Source organism: Bidens hawaiensis, unplaced genomic scaffold (genome assembly GCF_021521415.1).
Source record: "Bidens hawaiensis isolate Kalapana, Puna unplaced genomic scaffold, B.hawaiensis_p1.1 tig00020696_1, whole genome shotgun sequence".
Taxonomy (NCBI): domain Eukaryota; kingdom Viridiplantae; phylum Streptophyta; class Magnoliopsida; order Asterales; family Asteraceae; genus Bidens; species Bidens hawaiensis.
The window spans coordinates 234,886-248,696 of record NW_027493183.1 but is presented as its reverse complement, the minus strand read 5'-3'; the positions used below and the strand labels follow the sequence as shown (position 1 = coordinate 248,696).

The 13,811-nt window shown below is 33.5% G+C and overlaps 1 protein-coding gene across 1 annotated transcript; it reads left to right on the top strand.

The window, feature by feature from the left end:
* Positions 1-10,508: 10,508 nt before the first annotated feature.
* LOC143561515 (putative aminotransferase ACS12) lies at positions 10,509-13,780 on the top strand. The gene is made up of 4 exons (XM_077049580.1): positions 10,509-11,156; positions 11,256-11,381; positions 11,873-12,033; positions 12,742-13,780. The coding sequence occupies exons 1-4, from the start codon at positions 10,677-10,679 to the stop codon at positions 13,586-13,588; spliced, it is 1,614 nt and encodes a 537-aa protein (XP_076905695.1). The 5' UTR covers positions 10,509-10,676; the 3' UTR covers positions 13,589-13,780.
* Positions 13,781-13,811: the final 31 nt, after the last annotated feature.

Here is a 13,811-nt window from a genome sequence, read left to right as displayed (position 1 = left end):
TAAATTTAGAATGTGTGTTAGTTTTCTATAAATTTTTCTCTATTATAGAGATTCCTATGTAGTGTTGTTTAGTTGTTTTCAATTTGAATAAAATACATATTTTTTTCTAAACAAAAGTTAATGTTTTTGAAACATGAACATGCCACTTCAACAAATAATATTAATCGAGTTAGGGTATGGTTAGTTGGGAATGTTAAAAGTTGAAAATAATGATGAAATTTTATTGACGGAGGTGTTTCCAACCTACAAGTGAAACTTTAAAATTTTTTAAGTCAATAACCCTACTTTGAACTCTATTCATCCCATCCTCTATTTCCAAACAAAAAATTACATTAAAACACATTTTGTTTTATATCTTCATTTCAATTAAATAATACTTTTTATACCTTTTTCAAATTTATAGAAAAATCACTACTTTTTCTAAAATATAAGAATTCTTCACTTACAACATCCTAAATCACTCTTTAAATTATAAAAACATCCATCCCATAAAATAAGGGGTTGGATATTACAAGGTTAATTAAACTTATATACCCTTTGAAAGTAAAGCACTGGGCCGATGTCAGCTACTGCAACTCTTCATGTATGAGATGACTGAAATTTCGGCGCATTTTCAGCTTTACCCCTCAGCTTTTTGTTTATTTACAATTTCACACTCAACTCAAGCGTCTTGTGTGTTCCCTCAAGAGGGGAACCAACAGAACATAATCACCCTTCTATTAACTATTTAAATTTTTTTGGAAATAAAGATGCCATGAGCCAGATAAAGAGTTCAATTTAAGCCATACTTTGTATGCTTTAAAATAGAAATGGAAACATATATTTATTTGTTTCTTTGTTAAGATTTTTAAAATATTGAAAGTTACATACTTTCAATATTAAAAAAACTAGGTTGTAGACTTATCGACTTGTGAGTGAATATATCATCAAGAAGAGGATCACCAAATATGGACATTTACATACTTTCAAATCAAGGCTAATGACGCAAAAGTTTACTTGAACTCATGGTATAGAACGCAAGGAGTCTCTGCTAGCAAGCTAAGATTGCATTCGTAAAAATATTGATTGTTATATACGTCAAATATCATGGCTATAAGGCGTGTCAAATGGATGTCAATATGATTGTCTTTAATGGAAAGTTAAACAAAGATGTTTTTATGGTTCAACATTGGCCCGAACTTATCGAAATATTACTAGTTTCATTAGTCAATGGTTGCAAAATATATAAAAAATATACAACATACAAGCTAAATGATAAAAATATAGGGGTTTAAAGCAATACATTAAACAAATAACTTGGTACTACCGATTAGATTTATTTCCCATTTGTTTAATCCTAAAACTCCCTTCTAGTACATGCATGTTTTGTGTGTTATCTTTTAGAATTCCAACATGTAAGCCAAAAGGTGAGCATGTTTCTATATTATATTGGTTTCTACCACATATTGTGATTCTTGCTCCTCATTCCTGCTCGTGATCTAACTTACCTTATAAATGGAGGCGTCCTATTACATTGATTTTTTTATTTTAATTTCATTTCAACTCTAAATCATCCTTCGTTCATGAGAATACTTATAATTCTCATTTCTCACATTCTACTGCCTTTTAAATTAAAATGTAAATAATAAATGCGAAATAAAAAATAAGATTTCGTTAATAAAAGTACAACTAAGAGAATTCACATTAAAATTTTCACACCCGTCCTCTAATTTTGATGGAATACATTTTTCTCTAAACTTTATTAAGATTTTGACATTTTTTTGTCTATGCAATGCAGTTTGATCATTTTAACTAGTTCAGTCTAAAAAAAATCCATGAGTTGTGTTTTGTTTCATGGGGAAAGTTAACGTACTAACTAAAAAACTGTACAAAACGTGCAAATCTAATAGTGTAATTATATATACGTACAAGTAGTGCAGCTATGTAAAGTCGTTGTTTTGTATAATGTTTTGTATGTAGTGTAATTACACTCTTGTATAAATAATTACACCATTTAATTTGCACATTTAGCACGCTAATTTAATTTGTATCTGACTCAAACCCTTTTTTTGTAGTATTTATATATTAGTTACATGATTAAATACAATATTTTTTAACATGAAAACAATGAAAGCAAATTTTTGTTGTTATTAGGTGTATTTTTATAAGTGTTTTTTTTGTATTTTTTGATTGTACATGCTGATTTCGATCTGATTACGAGACATTATAAGTATTTGTTGATTTATATTATGTTGTTATTATTGTTTTTTTTTTCTTTTGATGTTATAAGTATCTGTTATCATTTTGATGCTAATTCTAATTCTTTTGTTATTATTAAAGATTTTTCTTTGTTATTATAAAGCATTGCTTATGTAGATTGTTATTGTGGTTAGTATTGTTTATGCGCTCTCATTTTTTATTGATTGATATAGTTTACTATGTTCTCATGTTAAAATTATTTTGTACACGAACCACCTCCTTATATATTATATATTGATCAATTTGCGACAACCTTGAACCTTATATCCTCTTTTAACTAAATTTCTGATATTAATCTAGTCACACACCCATGCATCATGATATCATCAAATGTTACCCATCACAAGTCAAGTATAAGTGATTGCAAATGATTTTCTATCGCCCATACCAATTAGGATCTCAAGAGATGTAACTAGGCCCAAATCCATCTGCAGTAGCCCATTTTTCTGAACTGTTGTGGCCTTGATCATCAAGAAAATATTACATATAGAGGTGCACAAATCGGTTAACCGGTTAATAGGGTCGGGTAGTAACCAGTTTTGATAAATTAATAAAAAAATCGGTTAACCGGTCAGGTAAAAACCAGTTTTTAATAAAATAATTAAAAAAAATCGGTTAACCAGTTAGTAACCGGTTTTGAAATCAATAATATAAACCGGTTACTAACCGGCGGTTAGGATCAGTTAGTAACCGGTTAGACTTCGGTTAGACACCGGTTAACCGGTTTCTGTGTGCACCTCTAATTACATCACATTCATCATACTACGGAAAGTAGATTTAGGGATAGCAATTAGCAAACGAATTTAAATCAAGGCTAAATTAGAAATCTGAAACATTCAAGACGAGTATCCGGATGGATAAGCACCAGTTATTTGATTAGTTTCAAAAAATTTCGTTAGCATGAGACGAGTATGGTATTTAAGGTGATATACGACCGATTACCTAGATACCCGTTTACCCGAACAATGCATGTAAACATTTTCTTTTCATTTTTGTTTTCGTTTATCCGTTTAACGAGAAATCTATTAATCCACTCACTTTTGGTTTTTAATTCTATTAAATAAGTTATGTACATATTAAAATAGTGGAAGTATATATGGAGTAATTTTAACAAACAAAATATTATAAATGATACCCGACAGGTATTAGGTAACCGGGTACTTCATGGATGCATGTCAGACATGATGAAACCGATATTACCGTTGCTTACCCCTAATCCCTATTACCATCCTTGACCTGATATGGTTTGCTCAGGATCCAGTTTATGAACACATGCCAGAATCTGAAATATGTTAGACTAGTAAGGCAACGCCTATACCTTTGTTCTTATGTGGCTCATACATGCACTACTATGCCATTTGAGGTGAGTGAATTGAATGAATCATATGTTTAGCGGCTAGGTTAGTTTGTCTCATCAATTAATCATTGAACTCGGGCTTTATCTATCATATAAGTTCGTTATATACGCAATGAGTGGTACCTAAATGATTTTGTGTTCTTTTGTTTTTATGCGTCAAATGTTGTACCTAGGCCATGTATGACATCAACAACTTTCTCTAGAATCACATAGTTGAATCCTACTGAACATGGTAGTGAAAAGGACCACATTCTTAAATTTGACATTTTGGAACAAAGTTCAAGTTGATGTGAACATCTCCATATAGGAGTTTAGATTCAAACATCATATGAATCCTCTTGGAGTCCTTACAAGAACAACCACGAGTGATGAAAACATTATTGTTTTTAATTGTTAAAAAACATATTTGAACGCATGCTTATCTTTAAGAAAAACTACGAATTTATTTACCACATATCAATAATTGTCGTTTTATATTTAAAGAAGATATCTTATGATGAACGACCAAGAGTTTATATTTGTGTTCGCCTGCCTCATATTAACTTGTAGAAGTATACTCCCGAGCATCGGAGCAATATAGATGTTTTTAACAAACAGGACATTTTCTAAACTTATAAAACACTTCCATCTCCCAATAATAACACATACATTTTGTTTTGCTTACAGCGGAGCCGGCTCAACGGCCTCAGAAGCCTAAAAATCAATTAAAATATTGAGGCTTTTTTTTTTGATGCATATGACATTTGAGAGACTGAGAGTATCCAAAAATTATGAAATACGAATGATATGTAGTGATAATTGATATGAGACAAACCTCCTTAGCCTGTAGCTTATCAATGAGTTACTAATTCTAAAAATAACTCTACTTTCAAAAACCCATAACATATAACCCCTTTTTAAGATTGAGGCCCTATAAAACTAGACGTCTAAAACCGTTGCCTTATTTAGCTTACTCTCGAGAAGACCCTGTGTTACAGATCAGATATTGTTAAATCTAACATCTAACATTTATAATAATATGATAAAAGGTTTTAGACCCAAGAAGAAAGGCAGCAAAAAACCACGTACGTACAAAAGGTTTCATGACTTTCATCCGAGCCCTTAAAGTTGCCACCTGTTTTATTTATACAAAATCTAGACTATAGCCCGATATCATTGTAACACAAATATAATTAGACAATCACGAATACGGATGAACCATATGTCACACCCCGACCAAAGGCGGCGGAACATGCCGAGGTATAACGATTGTCCATAAGCACATGACACTAATTAAAGTGACAGTATTTAATAAACTCATTTCATTTCACAACATCGAAAATGTCACATAACAATTATCCATAAAATAACCATAAACAAGATATCACAAAATATGGTAAATTTGATATTGTTCGTTTTTACTAATATCCTAAGGTCTTTGATTTCGTTTTCTTCACAATCATAAATCAACCAAGATGCAAACCTGCAACATTTCATAAAATAAAGTTTGTCAACACAAAGGTTGGTGAGCAATTCATAAGTTTAATCATATTAGTATATAACAAAGATAACCACAAAACTTGCATACGAAACGATAAATAAAAGTGGTAATTTGGATAAATAGATATCGCTACACACATTAGCGACACCTAGCTATAAGGGGATGCCAAATAGTCTAGGATTTTATAGTTATCGTTAATTGCATTACGTTAACGACACCTTGCTATAAAGGGATGCCAAATAGTCTAGGATTTTATAGTTCCACCAACCAAAAGCGATAAACACATAGGCATATAAGCATAGAACACCAAATCGAGCAATTATTTAGGTAAAGTATACAACTACGTTTGTGGTTTAAGATTCAAATATAAAGCATTTTGTTGAATAAGTATGAAATGTCACCCCAAAATAAAAGATGGAAAATGGGGTATGAAGTACTCACCTTCAAGTGGTAAACTTGAAAGATGATAATTTGGAGATTTGTCGGAACGACGAGTTTAACGCACAATGCTTAAAAAGAAAAGAAGTATTGAATTTAGAAAGGTTGTCTTCATCATCATCATCATCATCATCATCGTACTCAGTATATCCCACCAATAGCAATGCTATGGTAGGGTCTGAGGAGGGTAAGATGTAGACAACCTTACCTCTACCCCATAGGGATAGAGAGGCTGCTTCTGATGAGACCCCCGGCTCGATAGTAGTTTTGCATCAAGCCTTGGACATAAGGCACATAGCACTCAATCATCGGGACACCGGCTGATTGGTGCATGTGCCCTTGTCTTTCGGCTATCAACGCCACCACATGATGCCTGAATAACCTTCCCCCACTTTTAACGTTATTTTCACGAGATTAGTAAAATAACGTCAAAATTAGTGCAATTTTACTTTTGCCCACCCGAGAGTTCACACATATATATATTATATGCGTGCACCGCCAGCAGGGCAATATAATGTATACATTAGAAAGGTTGTCTTGAAGGTCTTTAAACAAAATAAATGTTGAGAAATGTAAATAATTAAAGTTCAAAGTTTAAAATGTGACTATTTAAGAATTTATAATAATAACCCTTTAAAAATGTAAGTTTGCTCGAAACCGGGTTAAAGTATCTAACCTTAATATTTACTCAACCTATGTTAAGTAATAAGATTGGTAAAATGCAATAATGCAAATCCCTTTGGAATAAAGATACTAAAACGGGTTTTTTTTATCGAGTGTTCGGGTTGTCGGTTCGGGTCTTGATAATTGGTCAAACCCAAAGTCAACTTTCCAAAATATTGAATGTTATGAGATAACTCAATAAAATTTAATAAGACTTAACCAAGCATGTAGTTCCATTGTTTTAGAACTAACAACGCACGTTAAGCGAGTGTTCGGTTTTGTCGGTCCAAACTTTGTTATGAGATCAAGTTGGATCCAACATTTCCAAGTACTTAAGAAAATATTTAAAAATCAATTTGTAACTACTTTTAAAGAAATATACAAGTCTTGATGGCTAAAAAAAAAACACACTTGTGTGTCTTAAGCGAGCAAGAATCGGTTTGGTTCGGTTTCCATCTCACAACAAGTTCATAGATGGTTTCCACATGTCCAAACACTAAAGAACTTGTATAATAATGTACAAATAAAAAAATACCAAAAGTTAACAATAAAGTCTTTAAACAAAAGTTCGGTTTTCGGTTCAGATCGTGTTTCGGGTTTAGACCGAGGTAAGATTCTACAAACCCATAACCATAGAATTTGTAAAAATGATTTTCGAAACTTAGATCTAACACTGAGTATGTTTAAACAAACAAAACTAGTAACAAAGTTCGGTTTACGGTTTAGAGCTATTTACGGTTAAACCGAAGCATAGACTTTTAAAAACCCATAACCATGGAACTTGTAAACATGACCAACAAACTAAAATAAACAAGATTAATATGTATGAACAAGTTATATAGATGTATATATATCAAGGACACGAAGTCCTCCATGAAGCCTTGCCTTATGGGGTCCGAAACCTCACCGACCGGAATCGGAGAAGTAACTACCAAAGGTAAACAAGGGGTGTATATTATATATATGTTGCACAACCATAAACAAGTATTAATAAGGCTACATAAACTAATTAAGATGAAAGACCAAAATCCTTCAAGAACACTTAAGAAGATAACCTTGAATCTTTGATGTTTGAAAGAGTTTTTTTTTTTTTTTTTTGGAGTTGTAGCAAGGGAAAATGAAGAGGAAATGTGGTGTATATATAGGGTAATGTTGGTGGTCAAATATGGGTGTGAGACACAAGCGTTTTCATGCAAAATGGATCAAGACAAAAACACAAAATAACAAAAAAATAAATAAATAAATAATAAATAAATAAAAGTACAAATAAAAATATGATGTTTTCAAGACCCAAAAAGTGTGAAACAATATTGTAACATAAATCCATCATTTTGATTATAACATAAGCTTCGGTTTACAAATCGGGTCGGTTTACATAATAAACAAATACAAAAACGAATACAAACAAGACCCGAAATTGACGAATGTCATACCATACATACGAATAACCAAAACCAATTACCCAAGACTACAAATCAAAAGACGTTCGAACGACATGATCCGCTGGTAAATAAAATCAACGGTCAATAATATATCTACTGATGAAGTTTTGTGAGAATAATCGAGCGTGACTAAAAGTTCCATCAACAGGTGAAGCCGTGAAACGATTACCCACATTAAGTTTTCCCAAAGACTTCACCAATATATTTAACTTTAAAAGCAATATTCACGATGGATTTTCTGTTGTAAATCCATCGCTAAAATTGTTGTATAATTCAAAAGGACTTGTTTTTCTAGTATTTTTAAATATCTTTAATTATATTCAAAGTCACATTAAAACACTAATACGGACCACACAAATTTTAATTGTATCATCTAATACTTTTTTATAATGCTTTTTAATTTTAGGGTCCCATTCTTTAATTAAGATGGCGTACGACGACGAGTATTCGAGACCAAAGTGTATGAGCATTTTCAATGACGCATAGGAGAAAATGATTGAATTAGATTTATTTTATAATAATAAACAGTTTATAAAATTTTTGAGATTATTAAAATGAGCAGTATATTATACACATTAGAAATATAAAATAAGATTAAGCAGTGTAATATATGGTTGTTGATTAAGATAAGATAACAAGTGTGAGCTCCATAAGCTTTAGATGTCGTTGGTGTGGGGATGTCAATTTTGATTGGATGTGGCAGCCATTTGAAGGGACAAAAATACATCTTATCACTACCATCATACCCCAACCCAAGAGTCATATATTCGAACAAAAATAGTCAAGAATCTTTGCATATTTATAATGATATTACTGTACTTTAAGTTTTAAATAATTGAATTTTCTTTAGTGATCATATCGGCCCATGCTATCTTGTTTAGTGAGTAAAAATAAAATGCCATTTAGGCCATATGGTTTGACCTATTTAACCATTTCAGCTCAAAAGTTCTCTTTTGACATTTCAATTATTGACGTTTAAACTTATAATAATTTCATTCCCTGTATTAAATTGGTAAAAAGAGTTGGATATTTTAAACCCGAATTTTAAAATGGATCAGAGGGAGGGAAAAACAATTTGATCGGGACTTGAAAATTATTATGGACTCTTATGACCATATGACCGGTTCGATGTTGGATGTAATTTTAAACCGAAACCTGAAATAGCGAGCAAATGCAAGTTTCTAGTGAATTAAATTGGTAAAAAGAATTGAATATTTAAAAAATTATTTTTTTTCTTTTTCACTTATAAGTACAACGGCTATAATGTCGTTGCCCAACAACTCAATCACTAAATTCAACTCACAACAAGTAACCGAGCCATATAGCCAAGTGCCCTACCCAATTTGTTAGCGCCAATGTAGCCAGGTGGCAAAGACTACCTGGGTGGGGCGTGTTGCGTGCGTCCCTACTCTCCTAACCACATTGAATGTCATCATATATTAAACACGAAGACATAAAAATTGTTAAACGACATCATATGCAAGCAGAAATATCACAAAGAATGAAATAGAAACATCAGAAGACTATCCTTCTCGAACAAGAGTTGAGGTATTATATCAATTCAAGGTCGACACGCATGACCCCTCAAAAGCTCAAATTTATTTCTAATTCTTTAACATTAGTATGCTTTTCGTACATAGCAACCCTCAAGTTCTACCTTCTACACTTTAAGCCTAAATCATCACACACTTTTTATAATAAGTCAAAACATATAAACTTATATTTTTAAGACCGAAATTATCTAAATCCGATACAAATTCTATCCATTTAAATTAAAATCTGAACAATTTTGAGCCGTTATTTAATTCACCTCTTTTGTCACATGTAGCTTAAACCAATATAAATAAATCAAGAAAGATTCCAAACAAAATGGAGATGACCCATGATAGTTTGGAAGGTTGTATGCCTGCCCGTTGCTTGGATTCTGTGGTATCTAACACAATTTGTGGTTGATGGTTATTGGTGAAGATGAGCCAACCTCAAATCCTAACCAATGAATCATTACCAAGTGAATTGAGTTCAAATATACATTTCAATTAACTAGCATGATATTATTACTATTCTTATTTGATTATTACTATTCTTATTTGATATATCACATACGAGGAGACGTATGATTTTAAGAGAGTAACACTCGAACTTAGAAAGTTTGAAACTTTCAACTTTGGCCATAAAGTTATTTGACATTCAAACTGTAGCCATCAAAGTTTCATGTATTTATCCTTTGACGCAATACTTTTAGCATTTCAACTTTGGCTATTTAACTTGTTTTTGACAATATTGTGGCGCAACGAAATGACATCGACTAAGTTATGTCACGTTCTCGTCGCAACGAACATCTTTAAAGCAATTAAAGAGAGAGGGCTTGGATTCTTTCGAATTTTTAACGAGGTAACCGACGTAGGCCTTAGGATTCTTTCATAAATCAAGTTTGAGCCGCTGCAACATGTGGAGTTTGTAACTTGCATTAGGTAAAACAAAACCAAATGCTCAAAAAAGAAATTTTTTTTCAACGGTTAACAAACAGAAAACTGTCCAGGTACTTCATACAGAGTAACCCAATAACAAAAGGTCATTGCCAACTGGCCCAACCCAGCTATACGGAACCCTTAAGCGCCTCCAAGTTATCTCTAGTTCTGGAAAAAACCCACAGCTCGAAGGCCAACTGGTAGTAAAACCTAAACGCCATTAGAATTCAACTGAAGATCACAAAAATTTCAGTTTTTCTTCATTAAACCATCTATACCCTCATTAAAATATTGTTTGCAATGACTGAACCCTCATTAAGATTTCAGTTTTTCTTCATTAAAAAACTTGGCTTTCAACTCACAAAAGTATTTTTAATAACGCATTTCTTAAATATAATGTTAAAAAAAGAACCATGTGTTTTCCCTCCCACCAGCTCAAAAATCATCGATATTTAACAAGAAAGAAATTATAAAATACACACGTATATATACACACACACAAATATATATAGAGAGAGAGAGAGTCACCCTCTTGGGCTTTGTCAGTCACAGCCGTCGTACACTCCGTCCACCACCACCATGCTCCAACGATGAAACAAACACACCAAAACCCCAATACCAATCCACCCGACTCAACCACCACCACCACCACTGGCTCCACGGTAGTCACAACAGACATGAGGGTGATAGTACCCTTACAAGGCGTGGTTCAGGGCGGCGGTAGCGGCTTGGTTCTCGGCTCAATCATCCCCTGTGCTCTCTTCTACTTCTTCCAACTCTATTTCAAATCCAAAAACCCCACCACCCCACCATCATCACCACCACAACAACCGCCGGAACTATCTCCTCCTCCTCCGGCTGCTGGTGGACTGCAAAGGGTTCCGTCGGTTAGGTCAATTTGGTCGCCACGTGGCACCAACGGTCAAGCTCAGGTTTCTTCCAGGGCTAGTTTGGTAATTAAACAGCCGGATTCTCCTTATTACGTTGGGTTAGACAAGGCGTTGCTGGACCCGTACGACGAGTTAAGTAACCCGGATGGGATTATTCAATTAGGGTTAGATGAAAACAAGGTAATTTTGAGTGGTTAAGTAACATTATGAAGAAAAATTGTGTTTAGTTGTTTTATGGATAATTATGATTGAATTCTTATTTGGGTTTGTGAATTATAGTTGTCACTGGATTTGGTTGAAGACTGGCTAATGACGCACACCAAGTGTTCGACCATATGTCAACAGCTGCAAGTTAATGGGATCACTAATTATCATCCATTTGATGGAATATCAGACCTCAAAATGGTAATTTTCTAGTAATTCTCTACTCGGTGAGTACTGGGCAGGGTGCTGAGGCGATTTTTTCTACTCGGCCAACATTATGCGGAATCAGTCAAGCTCGGTCAAGTCGGATTTTCGTTGTTTTCACCCATTTTCGCTGTTTTTCCATGGAGATACATTGGAAGACGAGAATTAAATGATTACTATGTATATAATATTAAAAAAATAATATCAATTTTTGAAATACTTTAGTATTTGAACATTTATAATTTCGATTTATATTGATATTAACGTATTTTGTTGTAAATATTAGTAACCTATGATACTTGGCATATGTATACTTTCCCAAAAGTCTATATAATTTACAATGTTCGAGTGCGCCCCAAGTTCTCTCCTCATAGGCTGAGTACTCTCAAGTCCTAGCCAACCAACCTGGCAGCGCCTAGCGAATTCTGCAACATTGATTATTTGTCCACCTATTGTGACTTTTGTCTCTGAATTTTAATAAATGACAGGCAGTTGCTGGATTCATGTCGCAAGTGACCGAAGGGCGCGTGTTGTTTGACCCGTCAAACATCATTTTGACTTCTGGAGTATCATCTGCGATTGAAATGCTTGTTTTTTGCCTTTCGGATATTGGAAATGCGTTTCTGGTTCCGTCTCCATATTCACCGGAGTAAGTTACCTTCTAATGCAGCCCTGATTCGACTCAAGTGTACTATATTGATATTACTCCATACAGGTTGACTTTTGAGGTCAAGCATACAACTTTTCAACTTCATGATGACATGGAGTCGTGTAAGTTTCTAGCATTTTTCGATCATCTCATTAAACACCAAAACAATGCTAGAGATTACAAAAATTCTTTTTAGTTTCATGAGAAAACACTTTTCAATTTGAATCTTGAAAGTTCCTTGTTTGACCTCAAAGATGCCTGTTTTATGCTTCATTAAACTTCACACGCAACCAAGTTTTTAAAATATTCCATTAAAGTCACTCAGCTTTTTTGTTTCTGAATCACTCAACTCCATTAGGTGTTTTAAATTGAGGCAATATATGAATCTTGATTACATTTAGAGTTTTAGTGAATAAAGTTCACTTTATAATGACCAAATTGCATTATTGTTCTTCAGTAAAACTGGAAAAAAATCACTAAACATGAATCATGATTTATCTATGTTAAATCTGCCTCAATTTTTAAAAAGTATAGCATTTATTTAAACATTTACACAAGATTAGAACACTTGATAATGTTGAGTGACTATAGCGGAACAAAAAAACTGAGTTCCTTTAGTTATACAGTTAAGAAACTTTGTTGCTATTCTGTACAATTACCATTTATACTAATGCATAATACATGATGGTTTATAATTGTAATTTGCAGTCTCGATAGAGATATTAAATGGCGAGCCGGAGTGGAAATTATACCTGTCCCATGTCGGAGTTCTGATAATTTCACCTTAAGTACAACTTCACTTAATCGCACATACAACCAAGCAAAAAAACGCGGTCTCAAAGTACAAGGTGTGATAATATCAAACCCGTCAAATCCAGTTGGAAATTCGCTTACTCGAGAAACCCTTTACGATCTTTTAGACTTTGCAACCGAAAAAAACCTCCACGTCATCGCCAACGAGTCGTTAGCGGGTCCCACCAATGATAAAAATCAAGAATTTGTCAGTTTGGCTGAAATCATCAATTCTCAAGATTCTGAAGAATACGATAGAAAACGAGTTCATATCATTTATGGGTTGACGAAAGACGTTTCTCTCCCTGGTTTTAAAGTCGGGGTAGTTTATTCGTTCAACCAAACCGTGTTAAACGCATCCAAGAAACTCATGAGATTCTCATCGGTATCATCTTTATCTCAAAGATTACTTGTTTCAATGTTTAACGATTCAAGATTTGTTGGGGAGTTTATTAAGACTACTCGAGAACGAGTTGAACAAATGTCAGATCTTTTCGTGGGCGGGTTGAAAAACTTGGGAATCAATTGTATGAAAAGTAGTCATGGGACATACTGTTGGGCTGATATGAGCGCGTTTATACGCCCGTATAGTGAAAATGGTGAGCTTGAATTGTGGGAAAAGCTGTTAAATGTGGTCAAAGTCAACGCGACTCCCGGATCTTGTTGTCATTGTATAGAACCAGGGTGGTTCAGGTTCTGTTTCACAGGTTTGACCGAAAGCGAGATTCCGATAGTTCTGGAAAGAATTGGGAAAGTTCTGTGAAGATGTGCAAAGTACAGGGCTCAAAAGTGTAAAACTGATCACAATGATGGAAGGAAGTAAGAAGTGTGTGAAGGTTTTCCCACCCTTGAATTGTATTATAAATGGTTTTTTCTTTGGGAATTTTGTTTTTTTTTTATATATATTGTTTTGTAGGTAGGCATTCATGGTTTTTAATGTGTATTATTTGATTGATTTATTTAATAATGGAAGTGGCTCGTGTACA

Bases quoted from the DNA above. Each gene is read 5' to 3' on its own strand.
- LOC143561515 (XM_077049580.1), top strand. From the start codon at position 10,677: ATGAAACAAACACACCAAAACCCCAATACCAATCCACCCGACTCAACC. The intron at 11,157-11,255 runs GTAATTTTGAGT...TGTGAATTATAG, and splicing joins TAGGGTTAGATGAAAACAAG to TTGTCACTGGATTTGGTTGA. The intron at 12,034-12,741 runs GTAAGTTACCTT...TGTAATTTGCAG, and splicing joins CCGTCTCCATATTCACCGGA to TCTCGATAGAGATATTAAAT.